Here is a 25,533-nt window from a genome sequence, read left to right as displayed (position 1 = left end):
GGTGGGCAAACCTTCTTATCACAATGACAACAGGAGGCTTTCCTGTCCTATAGCAGGTGTCACCACATCCTGGTGACAGTGCTGATGGACAAATGTTCCTTTCACAATGCTGAAAAAGTGGGGAGAGAAGGGAAAGAAAGGGAGTGATAAATGTGATTACCCTGCTTACAAATAACAGCCATTCACCATATAAAATTCTGTTGGTTCTGATAGCTATATTACAAGATGTCAATTGCTGCGGGTACCTGCCATAGAGACCTAGATATGTGCAAAAACAATATGCAAATTCTGCTATGATTTGATTAGACTTGCCTTTTCTATTGAGGACTGCACTTTCAGACTTCCCTGCTTTGGTGACCTCCATTTTGTGGCACTCACAGCCAAAGGCAAATGTTTGCTTTTCCCTTGTTTGCAGCTCTTACTCCAGTAGCATCATCTTCTAAACTACAACATACTTTTGCTTAAGCCCACCCTTCTCTGTGTCCTGTCACTGTGATGACACTGTCCTGGCACTATCTCACCTAGAGACCCATTGAGCTGGCACTTCTCCCTAACTGAAGCAGTCAGAAGTGAAAAGGACTGCATTGCCCTAGTTGTATTTTACAGGGAGCTCATGCTCAGAGAGGAGCATGGGCTCCTCTCTGGGAGGCAACAAATGTTAATCTCTGGATGGGGGACAAATGTTCTTCTCTGCACTTCTACTGCACGAAGGGTGTTGGTGATGTAGACACAGAATAAAGATATTCTCACCTTGAATTCCTCCAAAGCATTCTTTTATGTGGTTGCCTCAGTAGAATGAAATTGTTATGAAATTGCCAGCACACCCACCCAGACATAAGCCAGACACTATTTGTGTGTAGAAACAAATTCTCCCTATGGGTACATTATTCATAGCCTGTCACTTGCCAGTTTTCCCTGGGAAGGTATAAACTAAACATTGGAAGTAAAGACAATACACAGTTGGGTCTCTTTTTTTTTTTTTTTTTTTTTTGTTTGTTTCAGCTGAACATTGCAGCAAACCTGTAGGTTCTCTCAGTCCTCCTCTGCCACACACATTAACATATCAGCTAAATATGTGGAACATAACCAAAATCTCCTGCTGATCCACTCAGAGGTTGCGCCGTGGTGTATTTGCACTTGGCAGGATTTTGCTGCTTCCAAGAGAATTCCCAAATTCAACTATCTGAAAAACATTTGTGATTTTCAAACATTATTGGTGGAAAGAGGAAATCATCCTCTTGATCCATCCTGCCAAAAGAATATGGACATCTTTGCAGCCTGAGAAACGCAACAGGTTGTTGTTATAACAACTACAAACCAGATGACCTCCCATTTCCTCTCATCAGCCAGCTGCAAAAGTCCTGTAACAGTCTCAAACTGAACATCTGACCCCGGTTTATGCAACTCCCCTGTGACGGTTTCATAAGCTTTTTGTCACTTCACTCAATTGTTTGTTGAAAGTATTCACAGCTAGTTCGCCTAATGCAAATAGTTCAGTATGACAGATAGCCTTATAGTTAGGCTCTCCATCTCCAAGGCAACCTCACAACTTTGTTCTATGAGTACACTGTGTCATGAAATAAAAAAGAAAACAATAGGATACGCAGAGATAATTCCAGCTCTAACAACCCATAGTGCTACTGTGTCAGTTAGCTGACTTAAAGAGACATTCTCAGGCTAGTTATTTCAGCGTGGGAAGGTGTCGCAAGTACAGCCTTTCTCCCTGAAGTTATGTAAGCCATATGGTGTCCACGAAGAGGATGTTGTATACGTTGCACTTAAACTTGGAACTCGGGATTTTAAAGTTTCCAAAGAGTTACATCGAATTGATTGAGGGTGTGAAGATATGGTGATCTCATGGCTTCACCAGAGCACTCAAACCCCACTTCTGTACAATTCCCTCCCTTAAGGCTGCAGGCATTGAAGAGGCTTCACTAACATGGTTTTGAGCTGGATGTATCACACTGCTCCTGTCCAGCTGTATCTGCCCATCACAGTGCTCAGCTGAGTTGGTACCAGGCTTGAGCTTTTCTAGAGGAAAGATTCATTCTTTCCTTTTAGCATCATTTCAAGGAGGCCTCTGTGGACAATGCTGCAGCAGTACCCTGTAGGAGTGTTATTAATATGGGTCCCTATTGAGAGTAGCAGATCTCAGCAATAAAATGAATGAAGTTTGTCAATCCTGTAGTGGTTACATATTCAGTTGGTTTGCCCACTCAGAAAGACAAAGATCATATGCAGTCCACTCAGTCCTGCTCTTTCCTTATGACCCTGAGTCTTAAAACTCATTTTTTCCATATGAAAGTTGTTGCCAGCCTTGTCTTCAAATCTATATTATGCAATCTCTCAATGCAGCTTTAGACTCTGAGAAAACTTTGTTGTGAGGTTGTTTGGTGTTTTTTTCTTGCCCTACTCTAAACCCCCACACCTTCTTTTACTATGTTCTCCCCCGGAATGTTGCTATTCTTTCTTCATTAGAAGGAGTCAGAGGGGTCTCACAATCAGCAGAAATAAAGGGAAAGATTTTACAAATAACAACCTGTTTCTAAAGAAGAGTAACACTGCCACACTTAAAGAGACTGTCTCAGGAGAAATCAGTTCTTATTGCTGAGGGATGCCAAGAGCTGCTGAATATCTCTGGGCAAGTGCAGAGTGTTGTTGAATCTCAGTGGAAGCTGACACCTCCACCTCCCACAGTCAGTTGGAAACTTTCCACTGCTGGGAAGCATGTGAACATCATTACTCTTTCTGCTATCCCGAGACAGCAGCATAACCAAAAATGCTCTGCTTTTTGTCCAAACGGCTGCTGAGAACACAGAAATAGCACTGTTGGAGAAAAAAAAAAAAAAAAAAAAAAAAAAAAAAAAAAAAAAAAAAAGTAATTGTTTCTAAAAGCAGTTTTCTATGTCTTCTAAAATCAAAGGCTGAGGACAAATGTGTGCAGGGTTAACGCTGACACAAATCATTCCGTGTTCTGATTCTGCTGCTCTCAAGGCTGGAAGCTCCTGTGCAGCTGGGAGCACAGCTATCAAAGCTGTTGTGCATCCCAATCCATGGGTTGGGCTGAGGAAGTTCTGCTGGGATTCCCTTTGTACTCTGGCCTTCAAATGTGATTAACATCTGTTTTCTTAAATTAGGAAATAGGAGAGAGGCTTTATGCCTTTGAATACTTTTGAATGCTGCATGACAGTCATATATTCTAGGTATTTGGCAATATGAGGGTTTGGTGATTCTGCCTGGCTGCCTGAAGACTGCTTAGAGCTGTTGTTAAAGCTTTATTCACGTACTATCTGAATGAGGTAACGTGTCACCCTTCTGCTGCTGTAATTTGGATCTTTGCATAGGAGTACCTCTGCCAACAGGGCACTTTCTTCAGTGTTAGGACAGAAGCTGCCTTCTGCAATGAACTTTATACTACAAACAAGAGCTATTAGTTCACTTGCAATGTTCTCAGCATCTCTGACAGTCACCTTGTTCTGTAGCTTACAGATTCCCATTCTAGTAAGGTGGTTTTTTGTTTGTTTGTTTTTCCTTAGTTGTTGTTTTTGTGATTGTTTTTTGGCCGCTAACGTCCTGAATCAGTTGACACATTCACCTGGCATCCAAGCTGCCAACAGATGTATGTGTTTGTCGACACGCACAGGGCTGGGCCAGGGTCAGTGTCCCCGGACTCAGCCTTGTGGACTCAGATGCGTTTGCATCTGCTATCCAGGACAGCTCGGTTGCCGGTGTAGTGCAAATTCCACCCGAACCTTTTCCCGTGGCCACGACGTTTATAATCGCTCTTGGAAACGCTTCCCCTCTGTCACACTGGACCAATTGATCAACAAGTTAAAAATTATTAAGGGCGTGGAAGAAGGAGAAGCACACACACACGCACACCCATACACAAAGGCTGCGAGCGCTCCGCCGGCGTGCTCGGATGGGTCGTTTCACAGGCAGGCAGCAGCCACGAGCAGGACCGGGCACCTGGCAGCGGGACAATGCGGCTGGCAACCCGCGAGCCACAGATTCCTTTCGCCTTCTGGTTTTGGGCACGTAGGGCCGCGCGTGCGGACAACCATAGCGGGGTAGCGGGACCAGCACCTGCCCGTCACCCCGAGCTCGCCCCAGGCACGCAACCCAACTCCTCCGGCCAGCAACAGCACGCGGCCCGCCCTGCTCCGCGCTAGGGAAGCCCCCGACGGGACCTCAGCGCGGCCGTCCGGAAGAGAGCCTGCACAAAACCACGGCGGGGCCCGCGCTCTGCTCCTAGTTTGAGGTCACCGAGCCCAGCATCGTCCACCGTCTCCCCGCGGCTCTGCTCCGCGCCTCCATTCCCGTGGCCGACGGGCCGAGAGACCGCGCCGCGGCGGGTCTTGCCGTCAGGCAGGCTGACGGGCACCTCAGCGCCGTGCCGTGGGGCCCTGGAGGCGTTGTGGGGGGGGGGGGCGGGGAAGCGACTCTACTTGGGGACGCCTGGCTCGGCGGCTGCGGCGAGATGAGCGGCAAGGAAGGTGACGGTGCGCCGCCTGCCGCTGCCTCCCGCGGGCCAGCGGAGCTCTCGGAGCCGGCGGGGAACGGGCAGCGGGAGAGGCGTGAGGAGGGTGGATGGGGGAGAGGACCGGCTCGGCTGGGCTGTGTGGTGCCCCAGCTGTTCCCTCGACCGGGCCTGTGCTAGCTCTTGCAGTTCCCGTCCCTGCTGTTAAAAAACATGCAGCAAAACCTGAATTTGTTATTGGGCCTGTAAAGTGTTAGGAAGTGTCTGTCAGATCTCGCCGTCAGCCTGTGTGCTGCTCAGACAGAGCTTCCTCCTACCAGAAAGCAGATAGCGTGGCCTTCCTTTGCTTTTCTCATCTATTTTCCTGTCGCTTTCTGAAATTCACATTGCTGTTTATGCAGCAGCCCCTCATCTCTCTCTATTTCTCTCCAATTTTATGCCCCTGCTTTAGGAGGACCTGGTCTTTCTTATCTATCTATCTATCTATTTATTTTCCTGTGAATTATTTTGATGTTCCTAACGTCTGGTGCAAGGCAGAGAGCTGAATGCTCTGCGCTGCTTCAAGGGCTCGTGTTAGTAACGTGCTCAGTGCTACAGGAAAAACAAAGCCCTGAACCCACGTCCTAACAGAAAAGAAGGGAAAAATGATGTTCAGTTTCCTCTTTTAGAAAGTAACAACGCCCACTTCTGGTTTGAGTTTGGGATAATAAACAAACGGAAGCATTTTAAAATCCAGTGTTCTTCTGTAACTTCTAAGTAGCTTCCTTTTGTTTGTCTTTTAAGGAAATTAAGAGAACTACACGTGTTCAGAAAGGTTTGCTAGTATGCAAATGTGCCAAATATTGGCCCCTGCTCGGAACACAATGCTTGCAGCTGTCACGAGGAGGAGATAACAAAGAAAAGTGGTTACAATGTGAATGATTCTCTCCTTGGTGAAGGAGAGACTGAAGGAAGGAACAGGACCAAGTGCAAGTTGACAGTAAAAGGCAATCCAGAAGAGAGGGGTTTTGAGTAATGGTTTGAAAAGGGACACTAAGACAGGAGCAAGTAATGGCAGTTGAAGGAAACAGCTTTTGCAGGGTAAAAAGAAGCCTTTAAATGAGTGGAGTGTAAGGACCTAAGGTGCTGCACCACAGGAGGTAAATCTAGATAGATGAATAGTGGCAGTCTGCCTAATTTATGCCGTGAGTACTTTTTTTTATTACCGAAGACCAATGACAATAATTATGGTCACTTAGGAGAAGAAGGCTGAGGGGAAACTATAATTGTCTTCAAATTGTCTTCAAATACCTGTAAGGTGATTGCACTGAGAGCAGGGTGGGTTTCTTCTCACTGGTGACAGGATGAGGAGAAATGGCCTCAAGGTGCACCAGGGGAGGTTTAGGTTGTATATCAGGAAAAACTTCTTTACTGAAAGAGTTGTTAAGCACTGGAATAGGCTCCCCAGGGAGGTGGTTGAGTCACCATCCCTGGATGTGTTAAGAACTGTTTAGGTGTGCTCAAGGACATGATATAGCAGAGGGTTGTTAGAGTTAGGGTGTTATGATTAGGTTGCAGTTTGACTTGATGATCTTAAGGTCTTTTCCAACCTGAGCATTCTGTGATTTGGTAATTATTGTACAATAAACTACTACTGGTAGGAGTTTAAATATTTTCTGTCAAGTTGGATATTAAAAAAATAATTAAAAAAAAAACACAACAAAACATTGTCAAATGCTGTAGGTCCTTTTTAACGCAATAATTTCCATGCAGCTATTCCTTTATGGAAAGGAAACATAAAAGAATATGAACAGCTTATGACAAAAGTATTTGGGATCCTACTCTGGTCATCCATTAGAATTGGTAAAAGTTGTCCCATTATTCACTAGGAATGTGGTGGAACAAATAGTGTGGTATTGTAGAGATGACAGCAGCTGCTAATAAAAGTTACCTCATTCTATCATGCAAAATATCAATGGAGCCATAAATCCTCTGAAGACAGCGTTCTGACATTACGTATGTTCTGGCAAAACTAGTTTATTTTTAAATATTTTTATTTGTGTGTGTTTGTTTTTCATTAATAGGATCAGGTGGCTTCAGAAAACGAAAGCACGATAATTTTCCACATGGTCAAAGAAGAGAGGAAAAAGAGAATGTTAATCCTTCTTCTCCTTTGATGACATCTTTTAAATGTAAGAAAGAATTTGGAAAGCCAGATTATGAAAAGTGTGCATTGCGGAATTTGCTAGGAATGATGTATTTAGTGATGGAATAAGCCAACTTCCTCAGGGGGAGAGATTTGAAATTAGTGAAACTCATGCTTTCTACATTTAGAAGATGCTGTTTTGCTGTTTATACAATCAAGGCCTGAGAGAAGGGTTTGGCGTGGCTGCACCTGGCGTGTGACCTGCTCCCTTTTTCATCTTGCGTCCTGTTCCCCTCTCCCACCCTGCTGAACCTGATGCTAAGTAAACTGCAGCATTCCAGCAGGCATGGGGCCCTTTGGTAGCAGGGAAATGCACAAACTGCACAGATGCAAAATCTTGTCTGTTGTGACGAAAGGACATGGCTGAGAAGGTTCCCAACTGCTGACCATAGTTATGGTGGTGCATGGATGACCAAGTTTCTTAAATGGAAATCTGGATGCGTGGATTTATGAATTGGTATCTGCTTATACGTGTGCTTTCTGAGAATCTGAGTTTAACGATCTGCAGTAGGCCTTTATGGAGACACTTTGTTTTGATTGCCTTTTTTAAGAACAGCTTATATTTCAGTTGTTGTTGTTGTTGTTTTTCCCCAAATATGCAGGTGTGAACTGCCCTCAAGCAAAACTGTTTTCACAGTATTTACATCAGACTCAAATGTTAGTCAGTTCAGTTTGATTCTCTCAAGCTCTCTCATTAGGTAAGCCCTGACACGCAAAAGGTGGTCTTCAGAAATGAGGAACATCAACAGATGAAGGAAGGGAATGCGATACAGGGCACAGATCAGATCTCAGTGTAAAATTTTCCCTGCTTCCCGTATTATTTTTTTTCCTAAGGAAGATGAAGAAATAAAAGCTGGAAGACTGTTAGAGATGATGCCTTCAGCACCATATAATTTCTTTGGTGTCTTTAACTACATGTTAAAGCAGCTGTATGAGTCAGCTTGGCAGATTATTAACTTTGACCCCGGCACTTTTATCTTGAATAATGTATATACACTTGTACTCTAAATTGAGTAGTGCAAATGTACTTTCAAGTTTAATTTTTCACTCTCAAATGTATCAGGATTTTTCTTGAGGATGCCGCTAATTTGAATTCAAAACATCCCTTATTTCCCTCCTTTCTCATGAGATCCAATCAGTAGTCTTTGATAAATTTCAGAACAGAGTAAGAGATGCAGTTCATCCTGACTTTTCAGGATTGTAGTGTTTGTGTTCCACAGAGTTATGAAGTATTTCTTTTTGGTAATTCACTGGTGGATTCAACTCAAATAATTTGGTGGAGACAGACCAGTCATGCGTATGAAAGACTTGGAGCTCAGCAGGAGCATTTGTGCTCATGTTTCAGAAAAACAAAAACAAAAAAAAAAAGAAACCATATTTTTTCTCAAGGCAATGGGAATTTTTAGCTTCATCTAAACTTTGTAAACTTCTACACTTTTCTGAGAGATAGTCACTTGTTAGATACTCTATTAAAAAAAAAAAAAAGAGACCTCTTAGCTTGCTTTCACCATCTTCTTGCGTGGATCCTTTAATGCCTCAGATAGTTATGCAGGAAATGTACTTAAACACTTCTAAGTATCTATTAATAGTTTATTTAGTGGACTAATGGCGTATAAAATGTTAATGTTGTATGTGAAACATTTGTTCACAGTTTTCACTAAGAAAATTACGTATGCATCCTCTCTTAATCTTCTTTCTCTTTAGGCAGAGAAAATTTATGTCAGTAAGTCAGAAATCTTATTTTAAATCTTTATTTTAAATAATTGGCTTCACTTTTCTATTTTTAGTTCTTAGGGATATTAAAATACTTTTGCTCAATTCTAGTTTTGATGTAAAATAGAACCTTTCTTTTTACTATTCTGTTCATTTTTAAGTGTATGGTTTCGGCTGCTTAAAACAGTATCAGGGTTGATGTGTATTTAAGCCTGACTTACTAAACAAAAAATTATATTAATGATGAATTTTGCTGTTCAAGACTGAGGTTTCATAGGTACGTAGCTGTCTAAATATACAGGTTGATCCCTCAAGGAGGCTTTTCAGAAATATGTGCGGTTTTTGAAGAGCCAAAAATGGGACCTGGGTTCCTGCATACTTGTGAGTCCCTGCTTGGTGCGTACCTGCACCATAAGACCTGCTGTATTTTGTTCAGAAGTTATTCTGTGCCTTTGCTCAGCGTTGAGCTGCAGGGTTGCGCAGTAGCTGTGGCAGGCAGGGGGCAATGGTGGTCTCCACAGCTATGTGCCGTGCAGGAGCACTGCCCACACTGGGGAAAGGCTGATGGGGATGGGGACCCACAGCTGTTACTGTGGTGCAGGATCTCAGCTTTTCCCTTACGCTGTATTCTGTGATAATCATGCTTATTTCTGTAAACACTGCCTCTGCAGCATTTCAGCTGGAACTCGACACCAGGCATGATAAGTATGAACGGCTTGTGAAGCTCAGTCGTGATATAACAATCGAAAGCAAAAGAACAATATTTCTACTCCACAGGTATATCAGGTGAGTCACACCGAGAGCTGAAGTGTTTGTGCAAACCTATAAACTGTCTTTTGTTTGTGATTAATAGCTGAGATGTTTTGTTGAGAAAGATTAATTTCTCATAAACATTCTTTAGCAGCTGACTGCATGCACCAGTTAGAGAATTAATAGATGCTGGCTCAGGTTTTTTAGTTGGTTTTATTGGAATGTTAAACAGGTTCAAAGTAGAGCGTAACAGCAGATGAGAGCTTTTCAGCTTCCAGCAAGCTGGGAGAGAGGAGCATGCAGCCTTCCTTCACATTAGTCACCTCTGCTGTTACTTCCCCTTTTGGGTTCTTGTAACCTCACCCTCAGTGATCAGTGCAAAAAGTGTAGGTAGCCTGGGTTGTTCACTGCATTCTTCAATCTAAGAGACTTGTCTGTGAAGTTTTGAACTTCTGTATGTTTTGTGTCCTCCAAAGCCTTCAAGCAATCACTGGAAGCCAGAAACAAAGCAGGAAAAGAATGGGAAAATTTAGAGCTTTGTGTATCCAGCTGAATAAAATATTTACTCGTCCTACATGTAACTGCTATAAACAGCTCTCCCTGTTCCTTCTCCCAGATTTATTTTTTTCTTTCTTACCTGCGCACATCTGTTGTGGTAGTGTCTATTTATAGTTACCATAGTAGTAACAGTTATAAATAGGGATTAGGAAATTGCCCTCTTTTTAACTTGGTCTTCTGTGAGGAGCTACTGCGATAATTCTAGTAACTGCCTCAACCTTGACTGTGAATAGCTGTTCCCACTGCAGGGGCTAGATGTGCTGGCAACTGGAAGAGGAAAGAACAATAATGAGACACTCATTTATTCTGAATTTTAGATTCCTGTTTTTAAGATACGTGTGTTATTGTGAGAGTGGAAGCTTTCTGTGCTATATTTTGATTTCCCAGTCCTTTGGTTTTAGCCATTATTATGGCTTTACTTTCTGAAGTCTGTTTGCTTTTAAATGTTTTCTTCAGACCAGTCTATCTGTCTGCCAATATACCTATTAATATACTACGTTGATAGTTTGAGGTTGGAGGAGGAATGGTTTTAAACTAAATCTTACATGCCAAATATATGTTGTTTGTTAATCAGGTATTTCAGCTGTTCTTTCATAACACAGTTCATAATTACTTTCTAAAAATGTATATACTTTACATGTGTTCTGTAACATATTGCAGAATAGTGATATATTTTTTTAATGAACTTCTGCAAATACTGCTTGTTTCTCAGAATACTCTAATGAAGCATTTGTTCTTACTCAAGCTCAAGCAGTTGTTTAAAATTATTAATTAATTGTTAAAATTATTACCTGGAATAAATGTTGTGCTACCAGAGCATTTGACTAGCTGATTCTGCATAGTCTCTCTTTCAGAGTCTACAATAAGTGTCAATGAAAGTTAAACCATTTCTGATTCCAATGTCTGCTTTATTTTCTTCCTTGAAGTCTATGAAAGTGTATTAGTAATAGAAAACCTGTAACATTTTTTTTCAAGTGTCTGCTGGTATTCTGAAAGCTGCTGTTTCATTTCAGTGCTCCCAATGGTGAAGAAGTACTAAATGAATCAGAAGTCAAGTTAGATGGTGTCAGACGGAAGATTAAGCAGGTTGCACAAGAGCTGATAGGTGAAGACATGTATCAGTTTCACAGAGCTATATCTCCAGGTAAATTATTTTAAGATACACAAAGTGTGCTATTTTGCACTGAACTCGATTTCTTGCCTAGCAGTGGTTCCTCTTCATGCAGCAGGTTTGAATGTAGCTCATTTCTGTGATTATAAAGCAGGACTCAGAGTTATCTTTGTGGTTAGCTGAGTTAGCTCTGATACTCTGAGAGTATCACACAGTCTTGTTAGCACTGCTGTTAAACAAGGATTTGCTGAAACTGGAAAACTTTGTACCCTGACCTACACTAAAGTTGGGAGTGGTTCTAATGAACGTACTGGTCAGTTGTCTTTGACTGGGAGGAGTATGTGCTACATACATACATATATTTACCCCAGTTGAAAAGGTTGTAACCTCAGGGAGGAAGAAGAAATGACTAGCTTGTGAAATAATACCTTTGTGAATTCATAAAGTTCATAAATTAAAATCCCTAGATGAGCATTTTCTTTCTTCTAAAGACTTGTAATGTGCACTTTATATGTTTCAGTTACATCTTTTTCTGCTCTTCTCTGTAAAATAGCAATTTTTACTACCATCCTGGAGACAGTATGTACCAGTGCTTTCATCACTCTTGCTTGACTTTTTTTTTGCTATGGAATTTGATTCTTACCTAAAATTCTTTTGCCTTGTTTATGGCAAAATATAAGTAGTATCTGTAACTGCTTCTTTCCTATCTTGCTCATGCTCTAGAAGTATCTTGCATTTACCTATTTTATGTATATATTCCCATGCATCTTTACTTGTTTAGGCAAGAATTCTTCAGTGACTTCAGGGGATTTCAGGGGAGAGCTGCCCAGATTTAATTTTTAGAAAGTATTTTACTTTTATAAACTGTTGATAAATAAGTCTGTGAAGAGATGTAATTTACAAGACAAACAGAGCACAGGTAAACTTTTACTTATGTATGTGAACTTAAGGTCATCTAAGAGTGAAATGTCTCTTAACTTACAGTACCAATTTTCAGTGGTTCTAATTCAATTCCACAGCTTGCTTGTGGTGGTGCATTTGGTTATTCAATTCAAATGTGAACAGTTACTTTTAGGAGAGCCATTTACAACCTGTGTGAATCTTGCTGCTCTCTGTCACTTAGTATTTTAACAAGGCAATGAAAAAAGTGGTTCAAAACACTGTCACTACAGATGACCTTGAACTGTGAGCAGTAATTGTTCCAAGTGTTTGGATTTTCATTTTAAGTTCTGTTTATAAATGCTGAGAATCCAGTCCATTCATTCAGTTTTATGAATTAAGGCTTTTTAAAGCTTCCTTAAGACCTGTAAACATTGTCTGAATAACTTGTGAAGTTCATATTTTCTTTGCTATCTATACAACAGCATTGCTTGAGGTGTGCGAATCTTTGTGAGACCTCATGCTGCAAGCTATCAGCTTTGCCACATGGGCAGTTATTACAGGGTAACCAGCTACCACCTGTTGGTTGCTTTACACCAGTTCCTCCTAGTTTCTTAGTATGGGGTTTAGCGTGGGTGAATTCAGTGAGACATACCTACTTCTGTTTTTACTGAGGGGAATCTTGGCTGGAGTTAGCTTGCATTTATCTCAGATGTAATAAGAGCGTGCCTACAGAGCAGACAGGGAAACGTGTGGTAAGTTCTGTATGTACCCATGTCCTCTAAAGTAAATGAACAAAACTCTTGCTAGCGTTCTTCTTACAGTTTCTCTCTTCTGACTAAAATAAAAAAAGTAGATTTTAGTTTTTAAATAAATGCTTCCTTGCCAACCTGAATAATTAGAGTTTTATGTAAAAGATAAGTAAACTTAGTTTATTTATTTTCAGGTTGTTATTACTAGCTTAACGAGTTTCTGTTCAGGTTTGCTTTGTTTGATAAGCACTCATATACAGTTAGTTACGCTAATTCACCTTTGCTGATCTGTGACTTGCATAAAGATACCTATTAATATCAAAATGGACCAGAATAAGCTCTTCAAAAAGCAACTGGAAATACCCTGTCAGCTGCAATTCAACATTTCTCAAACTTATCTTTGCTGTTTTAAATACCAGACTTATAAAATAACAAACACATGTCCGTCCACTGTAGAACAGGTTGAATATAGACCTGTAGTAGAGGAAATCAGTTGCCTGCTGTGTATGTATGATGACTCAGTGCCTCCACAGCTGCAAAGCTTTTATATATGCAGTATATCCCCAACACTTGCATGTGGCTTGCAATGAAGTGAGACTGTAGTAGAATTACAAAAAATCTTAGTAGTCTTAAGACAATTAAAGAGAATGAATCTACTGTTCTCTAGGTTTAAAAAACAAAAAGGAAGTCAAAGAGGTATTGAGCACTAGATCATGAGGGGGAATAGAAGAGTAGAAGCAGGCTTTGCTGTCTATGTTTTCTTTTGATCAGGTATGCATACAAATGCCTGAAATTTAGCAGTTTTGTGGACTAATGCAGAAGATATAAAAATGCAGCCCTTCCATTGGACTTTTCCTTGTAGGTTGTTATTGACTGGAGTTGGACTGTTTGGGTTAGAAATGGAAATGGTTGTGCTTTCACCTCTGTCTGCTCTTTAGATGTCCATGAATCAATGGCAAGTCTGGAATCTCCTCAGTTGTATAATACTACCTAGCCCAGGGAGCTCCCAGTTGTTTCTGCAATTAGGTAGTTCTTTCCTCATTATAAAATATATATTGTATAAAATCCAGCTGAAGTACAGTGACCTTCATTCTGTTTCTGCAGGTCACCTGCATGGTTTATTGAATCATAGAATGGCTTGGGGTGGAAAGGACCTTGATGTTAGTTCCAACCTTAGTTCCAACCCCATGCTGTGGGCAGTGTTGCCACTCATCAGTTCAGGCTGCCATCCAGTCTGGCCTTGAGCACGTTTAGGGATGAGGCATCCCCAGCTAATCTGGATAGCAAGTGCCAGGGCTTCACTGCCCTCTGAGTAAAAATCTTCCTCCTAATACATGATCTATAATCTCCCCTCTTTTTACTTTTAAACCATTTCCCCTTGTTCTGTCATGATCTGCCCATGTAAAAAGTCAGTACTTAAATTTTGGCTCTTCCCTCAGTAGGCAGAGTTTGTGTTTGCTGGTGCCTGCTATGCATGTTTTGTAAGGGAGCATGCTAGAATATAGGAGTGTGTCACTGGGAAGACAGAGATTGCATTTAGGCATTGATTATATGAGCTCATGTCTATGCCAAGTATGAAAGGTGAACTTGTAGCACAAACATTCCTCTCACCTTGTTTGTTGAATCCTCCACTCTTCAGTTAGTCATTGGGATGGAAAAAAGGGTTGCTTAAAGACTTGTAGATTTTGATGCAGCTGACAGTGAGATCAAGGTGACAGATGTGAAGATGCTTGCTGTCAGGATCAAGAAGCTGAGATAGAAAACCTAGAAGCACGAGGAAAGAAGGAACAATTAGAATAAGAACAACTGTGAGAGGGAATGCTTTATCCCACCTGACCGCACTGTTTATGAAATACTGTAATTGTAAGGGAAAACACTGATAAGAGTTAAGAATGTTGCTTTTGGTTTTGTTTTTAAGTCTAGTGATTTTTAATTGTTGCCTTGCTTTTTTCACAGTGGAAAAGTTTGCATGCCTTTCTGAGAACAAACATAATTAGGAAAAGTGCTAGATTGTTTAGGTATTTCCTGAAGCTGTAAGTCTTGACTTTCTCTTAGTGTTCAAGTCTGATTTTGTGTTCTGAAGAATTTCTGGAGAATTTGTTGAAAGTGTTCTCATAAGCAAAAACATTGCAGTTAAAGTGTGGTTTTTTTCTTCCAAAAAGAATAAAGAAACGCCTGTGTCCCATATCTCAAAAGCAGCATGTCCAATTAACCTCAAACTTCCTAAAAATATTCTCCTTTGTCTTGAAACCAAACATGAAACATCCTCCTGTTCCCCACCCTATGTCTCTCTGAGTAAAAGGGATCAAAACTGGGCTCGTAATGGAAACTGCCGTTGCAGCCTCAGTTAAGGAGTCACAACTGTCTGCATCATAAAGCTGCCTAATACATATTTTATTCAGTATAATAACTGTTCACCTATAAATAGAACAGTGCTATGAGTATAATGCTTGGGAATATTGTTTTCCACTTGTAATTGTTAAATGCTTTTTTTGGGGTTACTCCAAACAGTTGTTCTTTTGACTCGAAGATAAAACAATTCTGGCAGAGCACTAAAGGAGTTTCATGCTTTCCCTCATTAAGATTAGTGCTAATGGCACGCAGGACGTTTCCCCAAAGGACACTTGCATGAGCTCAAACACTGAGTATAGCACTAATTGAACAACAACAAAAACTGATGACTGTTTTCTACACGTTTCTTAACAGTACAGATTGTCCCAGGGGATGATTAAACAAGCAAACAAAGAGATACTGAAATAATGAAGTCTTTTTTTAATGTGGAGCTCTTCATTTGTTATGTTAGGATGTTCGGCTTTGTTGATATTTTTAAAGCTTTACTATTTGTAATATAGAATTCCTGCTCTTTGCCCCACTTAGCAGTGTATACCTTATATATCCTGTGAGGAAATGTGTACTGTTTCTTTAAAATTCTTGAAAGATGCTGTGCAAGAAAAGGGCTGAGAAAGAGGTTATGAACGTATGAAGTAAAGGGAATAAACTTTTCAGGATTTTATTTATGTAGTATTATATTATTTATGAAAAACTCCAAAATATTACTGCAGAATATCAGCAAAGGACAGGAAAAAGCTGTATAAACTCTAAAGACAGAGTATGCTCTGAACGTTTTAGGATTTATGTAAGTATTCCAAGTATGACCTGCATGCATGTGCACTGCATAAATGCAAAACATATATTGCAGAGGGGAGCTTTGAGTCTGTGGCAGGTTGGCATTGAGTGGGAATGAATGGAGCACCATTCTAACATGGCTTATGAAGTGAAATCTCTAACTGGTGGAAGCAAGTCTTGCCCAGTTTTTGTCCCTTAACAGTGTGGGGTGGGATCATGTGTGAGAATTGTAAGGCTGTTAAGTAAACCGTTTCCTATAGAAAACCTTGACTGAGCGATCTATTAGGAGTGATCACTTAAGCTACGTGTAGGTGTCTTTACAGTGAGGTCAAGATTTTGCTAGGGACAAGTATAGGTGTGGCATTATCTTTGCAGCTGATAGGCGCGCGTAGCTCCTTATGGAATGAGGAACCCAAATTTCTTTTGGGGCTTCTTTGCTAATACAGTGGAGAGTGATGATAACAGATGTAACTGGAACGCTGTTGGCTGACCTTTCTGTTTGCTGTGTGTCAGTACGAGCGGTAACAGTGAATGGAGTGGGTTGCACAGAGGAGCTCATTAGCTCTTTATCATGTCTGCACTTGCTCTGAATGGGATTAGATGATGAGGCTGTAAAATGTCAGCACCTTGTCAAAACTACTGCCCTGTGACTGCTTCTCTGATGTTGATGCGGGAAATTCTGTGTAAAAGTTCAGCATTGACGCAGTGGATTTATCTTGTGCACACGCTATTTATGTTCTGAGAGAATGTTATAATGTAGCTTATTTCTGTCTCCTACCTTATGCCATCTGAAGGCACTTCAGAATTCTTAGCGTGCTGCAATAAATTGCACTGTTGGAGTGGATAAAGCAAACTGTGCTACCTTTTCCTATATATGTATTTGTAAAACAAAGCTAAGGTCAAGAACAATGATGTACCTCTGAAAAAGAACTTTTTTTTTTTGGTCTTACAATTTAAAAACTGTAATAAAGTAGGTGACATACAGAGGAAAAGCTTTTTACTGCTTAAGGAAGGGTATCATGAATTGTAATCATCTCACCCAGGAAAAAATTTCAATACACCTAAAACTTGAAAGGGAAGCTATCCGTGGAGGAAGCAATCAGATTTCTGCGAGATGGTGGGAAAACATAATAACACAGGAACAGGATGTAGCTAAAGAATTAAGTTCATCTCTTTGCTGTTGTGGGTGAGAGGTAAAACGCCAGAAATGGAATCAAAGTTTCCTGATTATACTGAAAAATTAATGGAATTTGCAGTGTAGAAGCCAATATTTATCAGATACAATTTTGTTAATTTCTGTTTTCTTACTTTGTGCATTTCTTTGTTCTTGCACATCCAAGAGTGCCAACAAACTATAAAACTGATTTCCAGTAAGTAAACTGCTTGTTTGAAACTCACTGTTATATTTTATTACTCTCGGACTATTTCTAGCTCATGCCTATTTCCTAGGTTCTTCCAAGGAAGGTGAAAAATCAGTATAGTAACTGTGCTGAATTCAGCAAGTAACCATGGTACATCCCTCAGATCTTCAAGGGGGGACGAAATAAAAGGTTGTGAACTTATTTTCCACAGTGTCTCCTGCAAGAAAACCATTGTCTATTTGTACACTTGTTTCTAAAATTAATAACATAAGCTCAATTAAATTGATCTCTACAGTGAGAGAATAAAACTCTCTGCAATTCTCTGTGGAGTTTTTGTGTCTGTTTGAGAAATAATTTAACTGTCATGGGCACTTATGCCTATTAAGTAGGAAGCCTGTGTTTGTTTCTTTAGTTTTGAGGAACACAGACAAACCTCTGGTTTACCTTTCCCCTAGCTGTGGTGTGTATGCAGCTTTAGAGACTAAGTGCAAACAATGCTAACGCTTCAGCACCTGAAATTTATCACTTACACATACAGCTGGAAAGGAACAGAGCTGCAGGATGGTCATGGATGTGTCACATAGCAGTTGACTAATCAATAAAGCATTCAGGATTTAATAAGAGAAATTTTCACCAATTTAATTATTGATTTGATCGTAAACCAGCTTAGATGAATCGTTGCTAGATGCAATATATGTTCTGGTTTCAGTTGCTACCTTGAACTGATTAGTGATAGAATGCATACAGTATCTTTCTCTGACAAATATTCCTATATGAGCTTGCACTGACTGTCAAAGTGATTTCAAAACTGAATTGTTAAAATGGAGCAGTTTATCTGGAAATGGACTTGGCTGTGTTTTTCTCTTCCTCAGTTCCCTTTAAAATTCAAAGGCTGTATGTAGCTCTGCATGGCATACATACCTGGCTCCATGAACGTATTATTCAGTGAATAGAAACAGCAGATTTTTTTTTTTCAAATTTATGTGCTTTTATTTTTATGTGTTACTTATCCCCATTGTACAAAACCTGCTCTTCAGGAGTAATATGAAGCCTTTTTTACAGCAATATCCAGGTGGTGTGTATGTCTGAGTATAGCTGGTTTTACAGCTGGCTTTAGAATCTTTCTGTAAGCTGTTAGAAAATTAACCCTTGATTTCACACTCACAATCAACTAAGCAGCTGTTGGATTGTTTCATAGCCTCAGTTTTAATTACTTCAGTTTTTACCATTTCTGGACAGAAAGAAGTGTGAATCTAGGAATTGTTGCTGCCATCTGTGGACAAATTGAAATGAGTGAGGTGTGAGTTGTCAGTTTCGTCTTAATAGGATGGTAATGATGAGGTATGATTATTTTCTAATTGTCATTTGTTTATGAATGCATTTAAATTTATTGCTTGCACTTGTTTCAGTTGATGTACTTGGTCCATGTAGTTATTTTACCAGTTCTCATTGATCAGCAGGCTTGTAGAAGTGGGTTCTTCTCATTCTACCATCTTCCTTGGGTTCTGCAGAGTTCACTGACAGAAGCTCTCCAGTTATCTTTGTTTTTTTTTCTCAGTTTGGGTTTTCCACAACAATTTGACTTTTTTTTTTTTCTTTTTTCCTATTTTTAAGAGAGGGTCACTTATTAGCCTAAGTGTGATAAGGTTGTGTTGCTTTGATTTGATGATGAATTCACAATTGGGTAGCTTCATGTGACTTGCCCTAAAAATAATGTTCTGCACCAGTGATGCTGGAAGAAAACTGTTGTAACTGTGCATGTTTTCAGACAGCCCTTTTGGTGACTGCTGTTGGTTTGTGATTCCTGCTTCATGGTTTAAGGTAGGAGCTGGGAAGGTAACAGAGGCTGTCTGTGTGAGCAAAAAGATGCAGGCAGGGAGGAAAGCAAGAGGATGAAGGAAGAGAAGGAAGATAACTTGAGAAGAAATAGGGACCAACATCATTCAGGAAACTGACAGATAGTGTTGGTGTTTATAACTTCAAGACTTTGGGGGGTTGGACTCGATGATCTCTGGAGGTCCCTTCCAACCCCTACAATTCTGTGATTCTACAATTCTGTGAAGACCTGAGATGCATGGAACCCATTTTAACCCATTTTTAAGTGTTGAACAGATACTTAAATGAAAAAATCCAGTAAATTAAATGTTAAGAGACACTTTCCCCTTCTTTGATCTGTCATTTCAGTACATGCGTGCATGTACATCTTAGGTAGAATTAGATTGTATTTACCTTAATCTGACTCCTCCAATTAAGGGACCGTTACCCATTTTTAAAATAGAAACATCTTTTCCTTCCTCTTACATGGTCATTTTTTTCTTGGAGAGAGTGCTACACTGAGAGTTTGAAGAGACCCGATTCCTTGCTAGTATGATATTAGTTTTGTTTGTTGTTTTTTTTCATTGTTTTAGAGAAATTGCTTAACTCTTACTTCTCAGAATCTGTATATGCAGATGAACATTATCAGGTGATTCAACTGGAAAAAAATTGCACAAACTTTTAGGCATGAAATTTCCTCCTCTATAGATGTGTGCTGAGAAGATACCTCTGTGTAACTTTCCAGTTTGTATGCAAAAAATATATTTTCAAAATATAGAAGGAAGATATTATATGTGTGATGGTAGCCTATCACTAGTACAAGCTATTTATACAGAATAAATATAATAAGATATCAAAATATTTAACTTTTCTGTAGTTTCACCTTTCTAATTTTAAGAAATGCTACTGGAAGTAACGCCATGCTTTTATTTGCAGTTTCCTACGTGTGTTCTAAGAAAAAAAATGCATAAAAACAGTTTTACAAACTATTACTGGCAGCTCAATCTGTAAATAATCAAGTTTTGGAATAAATCCAAAATAAAAGCATGAGGGGAAAGGTGCTGTTGGATAGTGTAGTGAAATGGGATGGAGCTTTTCACCTTGGGGATTATTTGCTGAACATAGCGGATGTCCTTCCATGAAGCTAAAACATAACATATTCAAACATTCTTCTACCTGCATATAAAAACACCTTCTTTCAAGGTCTTGGGTCGCTAAAAGGTTATGTTGCAGCTACTTTTGGAAGGACTTAAAATATAAATATTTTTGCAGAGGAGTTGCTACCAGTCTATTTGTGATGCTAACAGTGTCACATAAGGTTTTGTAACCTTACTTGTCAATACTGTGAGGTAGATTCCCAAACTGTGCAAGGTGAAATAACAAACCAGAATGTGTGTACAATATTCACATAGTGGTGTTAAAGAGAAGGGAGGAAAATAGTGGAACAGCTTGGATTGGAAAGGAGGAGGTAAAAATGTGCATGTATTTGCGTGTGTGTGTGTGTGTGTGTGTGTGTATATATGGAGAGAGAGAAAGGAAAATAAATACACATAGATATAGAAATGAAAGGAGGAACCAAACACCCTGGAAAATGCGTGTGGAGGAGTTAAAGTGAAATGAGTGGAAGCTGGGGAGTTAAGACTGATCAAGAAACCTGTATATTGGAAGGTTTGAGAGCTGGTTTGATCACTTTGAGAACTTGGGTAAGTGCCACGTTGATTCTTCATATCTGATAGTCTTCTCCATAGATAAGAGATTCTCACACATGTTGTCGTATTAATTGCTGTGGCATTAGGTAACTTACAGCTTATCCATGGAAAAAGCCAAAATGTCATAATGAATTACTGGTTGTGTTATATCAGCAGAGTAAATCAGGGGAAGAAGCAATTGAATAAATCTTCCTCTCTGCAACTTCTGAAGTTACTAGTTTTGGAAAATCCCAAGTAGTTTTCCTTTATTATTCCTCTGTGACTTCTGCCCAGAATGCTTCACCCAAGCTCAGTTGATGAAGCTATTGCGTTTAATTGGCCTTGCAGTTCCCTGTGTACGAGAAATGAGTGTGGCTCTGGTTGCTGGATCTTATTCTACTTTTCAAGCTACTGCTGGGTAGGAGCATAAAGGATGCAAACTGAAATGCCTTTCTGAATTGCCCTCACTCACTTTGCAAATTCGTATTTCAAAGGAAGAAATGCAGGTCATTCGTTAAGCTTTTTTGATTGCAACATGAAAAGCATTTTCCCTTGTGGTCTCCTCTAGTTTTCTGGGGATCATGTGGCTTTCCTCTGTTACTCAAGGCTGTGTTATTGATTCAGACTTTCTCTTTGATCCAAATGAAGCCTAAATTCTCTGCTTCCTAGATATCTCTTGTAGGCTGAGATTTTGGCCCTAGAGTGGTCAGTTGGAGTTTCTAAAATTATTCCAATGGAAACAGGATTCTGCTGCTAGTTACCTTGGGTTCCTCCATTTTTTTTCACTTGACGTATTGGCAAAGCTGTTGTCTATTCATGGCCCTTCTCAGCGTGTTACAGCAGTGTCACCTCTGAGCTTCTCTCAAAGTGAAACCATCCCCTTAGAATTGTTCAGTTCTTCTGCTAAGATCGATCATGTTACAGTATGTTCCTTTAACTTCCTCTGTTGGCTCTCTCTCTGCCCCTTGCTCAGATACACACGTATTGTTATTGTCTTTAAAACTTTTTAGCTTAATCCTGCTGTGGCTGTTTGCTCCAGATTCATTTCTGCTTTTTATTTTTCCACCATCAGAGCCAATTTCAGATTTGTGCTGAAATCCCACATGCTTCCCCCAGATTTGTCCTCTACATATAAGGAAAAATTAATAGAACCTACGAATTACCGTCTCAATATTCAAGCTGTATTTTTGATCTCACTTTTGTTACTAATGCATACAGAAAATTGCCATCTGCTGAGTTGATAGTGAGAGGTAATTGTGACAGGTGGCTGCAAATGGCATATAAATCTGGAACAAGCTGTATTTGTTATCCTATCTTTTATTTCCTTGCTGGCACACCTTTTGTTCTTCCTGCATGCCTTATTTTCAGAGTGTAAGTTCTTGACGATAGGGCTGTCCTTCATTGTGTTCATCTTGCCAAACATTGCAGTCTTGTCTGGCTTATTGTAATTTTAACAATAATAGTTTTTGGTCTGGATTTGTTTGTAAGAAAATGTGCTTTGTCCTGAACTTGAATTTCACCTAGCCTGTCTTTTAAGGAGCCTATTCACTAATTCCTACAAAACAATGAAATGGGAAATGAAGTTTTAAACAGATATTTTCTGTTGCTAACAACAGATCTAAAGGAAACATTACCTGTATTTTGTGGGCCATCTGCCTTGTTTTTGATTTATCTGCAGTCTTTTTTTTGCATTGTGCCCCATGTCTGTGACTTCGTGTAATATAAATGCAACGCTTTAGAAGCTTCGTTATGGGGAGCGACTTCTTAAGATGTTTCTGGGAGTAAGTAGCACTATACTTTGTACTGATATACTGAAGGATCTGAATAAAAAATGCACTTGTAGTAAAAACTCGAAAATGTTGATCTGCTGTTCTTTTGGTCTCATATGTCAGAAGTGTGCTATGTTAAATAGCTTTTCAGTGTTATGTCTGGATTTCACTTTCTGCTAGTAATCTTAAGATAGTTTCACATACAAATTTTCTAAAAAAAAAAAAAGCAAGCATGGGTCATGGGTCATTGCTATAAAGTTTGAATCATTTGCTTAATAATTTTGTGGTTTGGTTGTTTTTTTTTTTTCAGGACTTCAAGAATATATTGAAGCTGTTTCATTTCAGTATTTTATCAAAACCCGATCTTTAATTAGTGTTGAAGAGATCAACAAGCAACTAATATTTACAGCAGAAGACAGAGAAGAAACAACAAACATGGTAAAAGTTTTTCTCTTCTCATATGGCATATCTTTCTGGAATGGTAATGCAACGACTGAGCTTAGTCATGCTTTTGGCACTTGATTAAGTAAGTTCAGTTAATGGAATGGTATTAGATATACATGTGGGCTTTGACTCAGTCATTCAAAACGTGCTTGTTATTCTGAGACGTATTAAACTAGGTCAGTAGGCTTCAAGTTTATTCATTTCACATCCCCTTTAGGGCAAAATGAACACCTTCTGGCAGGGAGAAGGATTTGGGATTGTAAAATACCGGGAAGCAAATATGGAAAAGGGATTTTTAATGTCTGTGTTTGTATCTGTAACATCCACCAGTGTATAGTGGTATAGCAAAAGTTGGAGGAGACTAATGAATTCGAGACAAAATGAAATCTTCCTACCTCATAGTAAGCTAATCAGGGCAGGCACTCTGATTAGCTTCTGTTAGTATTCATTATGTGTTTTAGCTTGGTAATTTGTAGCATTCCTAGAGTTGCTCTTTATGTTTTCAGGGCACAAACTCATTTACTCTTGTACCTTACACCTCATGTTGTATCTGCTGTTTCTTGATGTGGCCATACCTTTACCCTGCCCTGCACAATTATTTGCACAGACACTGCTGCCAATGACCACAGTAAACTGGGAACACTTTGTAGATGGGGCTCAGAAGCTGTCTGTGGTAAAGTATAGAAATGGTCATGCAGTGCACATGCAGTGTACAGTAATACACAGCATTAGTGCTTTAGAGACTACTTCTGTTGAAGAGATTCTGTTCTACAGCACTTTTTTTTTCCTTCCTCATTCTTTTAGTAAGATATTTGTAAAGAAGCCAGGTTTTCAGCTTAAGTTCTCTTTTTCTTACCTACAATGGCATGCTTCTTTTCCCTATTTGCAAAGTTATTGATGTCTGCATGCACACCTGACCAGATTGGTGATGTTTGGGTGGGTGTTCCCTTGTGGGAATAAGGGGATAGAAGCAAACCTGTGCTGTCTCCAATATCACCAGTATTTTGGAAATCAAAAGTATTGTAGCTTGGAGAGCAAATTTGTCACTTGTGGTAATTTTTTTCATGAATATTTATTTAGATATTTTGATGAATTCAATTGATATAAAAAACAGATCTGAGAGGAATCCACTTGTGAGCTTCTTCTAGAAAGCATTTTGAAATTCAAGATATTATTACAAAATGATGTGATTTGTTTTCATAGTGCAGACTCTCTTATTGTTTCTTGAATCTTTGGATTTGTGTATCTTTGGACAAGACCATTCAACCAAAATTTAAATCCATCAGGCTGAAGTCTGCAAGCCCCCCACCCCCCCAAAAAAAAGGCAAATGCAAATAAATGTTGATACAAAAAAATATTTATTCTATTTGCATATAAAAATGGTAGAAGCGTGGTATGTTTGATATGTTCATCATGCTTTTCAGAGAGGAAGTCACATCTCAATGGAATGGATACTTTTATATCTTACAGCACGCTGGAGGAAGGATTAGTAAATAGTACTTCTGAAATCAGTGGAAGTGGCATGCACTAGAATGTTTGTAATTCCTATTGCTTTGCAGTGCATTAGGTAAATTGGTGTGCATTTGAACCATTTTAGACTGTCTTTTCCATAATTCTCTGAAAGGAACTTTGCTCTATTCTGTCCTCAGACCTCCAGTTCCCAGGATAAACAACCACACACTTGGAGCCTGAAGGTGACACCTGTAGATTACCTGCTGGGAGTGGCTGATCTAACCGGAGAGCTGATGCGACTGTGCATCAGCAGTGTTGGCAATGGTGACATCGACACACCTTTTGAACTGAGCCAGTTCTTACGTCAGATTTATGACGGTTTTACTTTCATTGGCAACACTGGACCTTATGAAGTATCCAAGAAACTGTACACTTTGAAACAGAGTCTGGCAAAAGTAGAGAATGCCTGCTACACGTTAAAAGTACGGGGCTCTGAAATCCCAAAGCACATGTTGGCTGATGTGTTCTCCACCAAAACAGAATTGATTGACCAAGAGGAAGGCCTTTCTTAAAATATGGAGACTGTCACAGCCCATAAGGGGAGAGGACTCACATAGAGAAATCTTGTTAGTTATGATTTTTAGGTTTTTGACCCTCAACGCTTTTTAGGTAGAGACATTTTTAGTTTTATCTACGACAAGATTGTTTGCAATAGTGATTTGTAACCAAAAATACTTTTTTATGGTGTGCCAGAGAACAAATGTTTGACTTTGTCCTCTCGGCATGGAATTTCCTGTATTGCTCCATTGTATCCTCTTTCAGAACGACCAAATGTTCCACTGCGTTTTGCACCAGTGACTGTCAGTAGTGCCAGTCACCTTGAACAGGTGTGGTTGCTCTTATCACTAATTAGCAGTGGAAAAAAATGGTCAGGTACTGGTTGTTCAGCATTATCCGTAGGTTTTTGCTGAGCTTTGTTTTCTGACTGTTTGGGTTCTATCTTCACATTGTATCTAAAATAGCACACCTACATGTGTGAAAGTTCGACCTTTGACTTGAAGCTGAGGTGGTCTTGAAACTGAAGCTAAGTCAGCTTTTCTCCAGTTGGTAATGAGGCTAATTGCACCAGGCATGTATTACTGTGTACTCATCATTCTGGGACTCGGTTAAAATTGAGCTCTGTTTTAGTTACACAGATTCTTTAGATATTTTGATATGAGTTAGGAAATCATTTAAAAATGTGGAACTTAATGGTTTACATTTTGGTAACACGTTTTAATGCAGAATCTGCCATTTTTGTAGACAAAAGCAGAAGAAAGACCTGCCAAGTATACTTAACACACACAAATTGGTTAAGGCAAGAGCTTCTTGAACAAAACCAATGAGGCTTTGTGCTAGAAGTCTGTTCTCTGGTGTTTGTGCTGCCCTGAGGACCTCCAGTGGGGCTGAG

At 39.7% G+C, this 25,533-nt stretch overlaps 1 protein-coding gene across 1 annotated transcript; it reads left to right on the top strand.

The window, feature by feature from the left end:
- Positions 1–4,480: 4,480 nt before the first annotated feature.
- Positions 4,481–24,655, top strand: TSNAX (translin associated factor X; the record flags this gene model as incomplete). The annotated part of the gene is made up of 6 exons (XM_079532427.1): positions 4,481–4,502; positions 6,544–6,651; positions 9,050–9,164; positions 10,700–10,830; positions 22,498–22,625; positions 24,281–24,655. The coding sequence occupies 6 exons, from the start codon at positions 4,481–4,483 to the stop codon at positions 24,653–24,655; spliced, it is 879 nt and encodes a 292-aa protein (XP_079388553.1).
- Positions 24,656–25,533: the final 878 nt, after the last annotated feature.

This window comes from Tetrao urogallus, assembly GCF_951394365.1.
Source record: "Tetrao urogallus genome assembly, chromosome: 2".
NCBI lineage: Eukaryota > Metazoa > Chordata > Aves > Galliformes > Phasianidae > Tetrao > Tetrao urogallus.
This window is presented reverse-complemented; position numbering and strand designations above follow the sequence as displayed.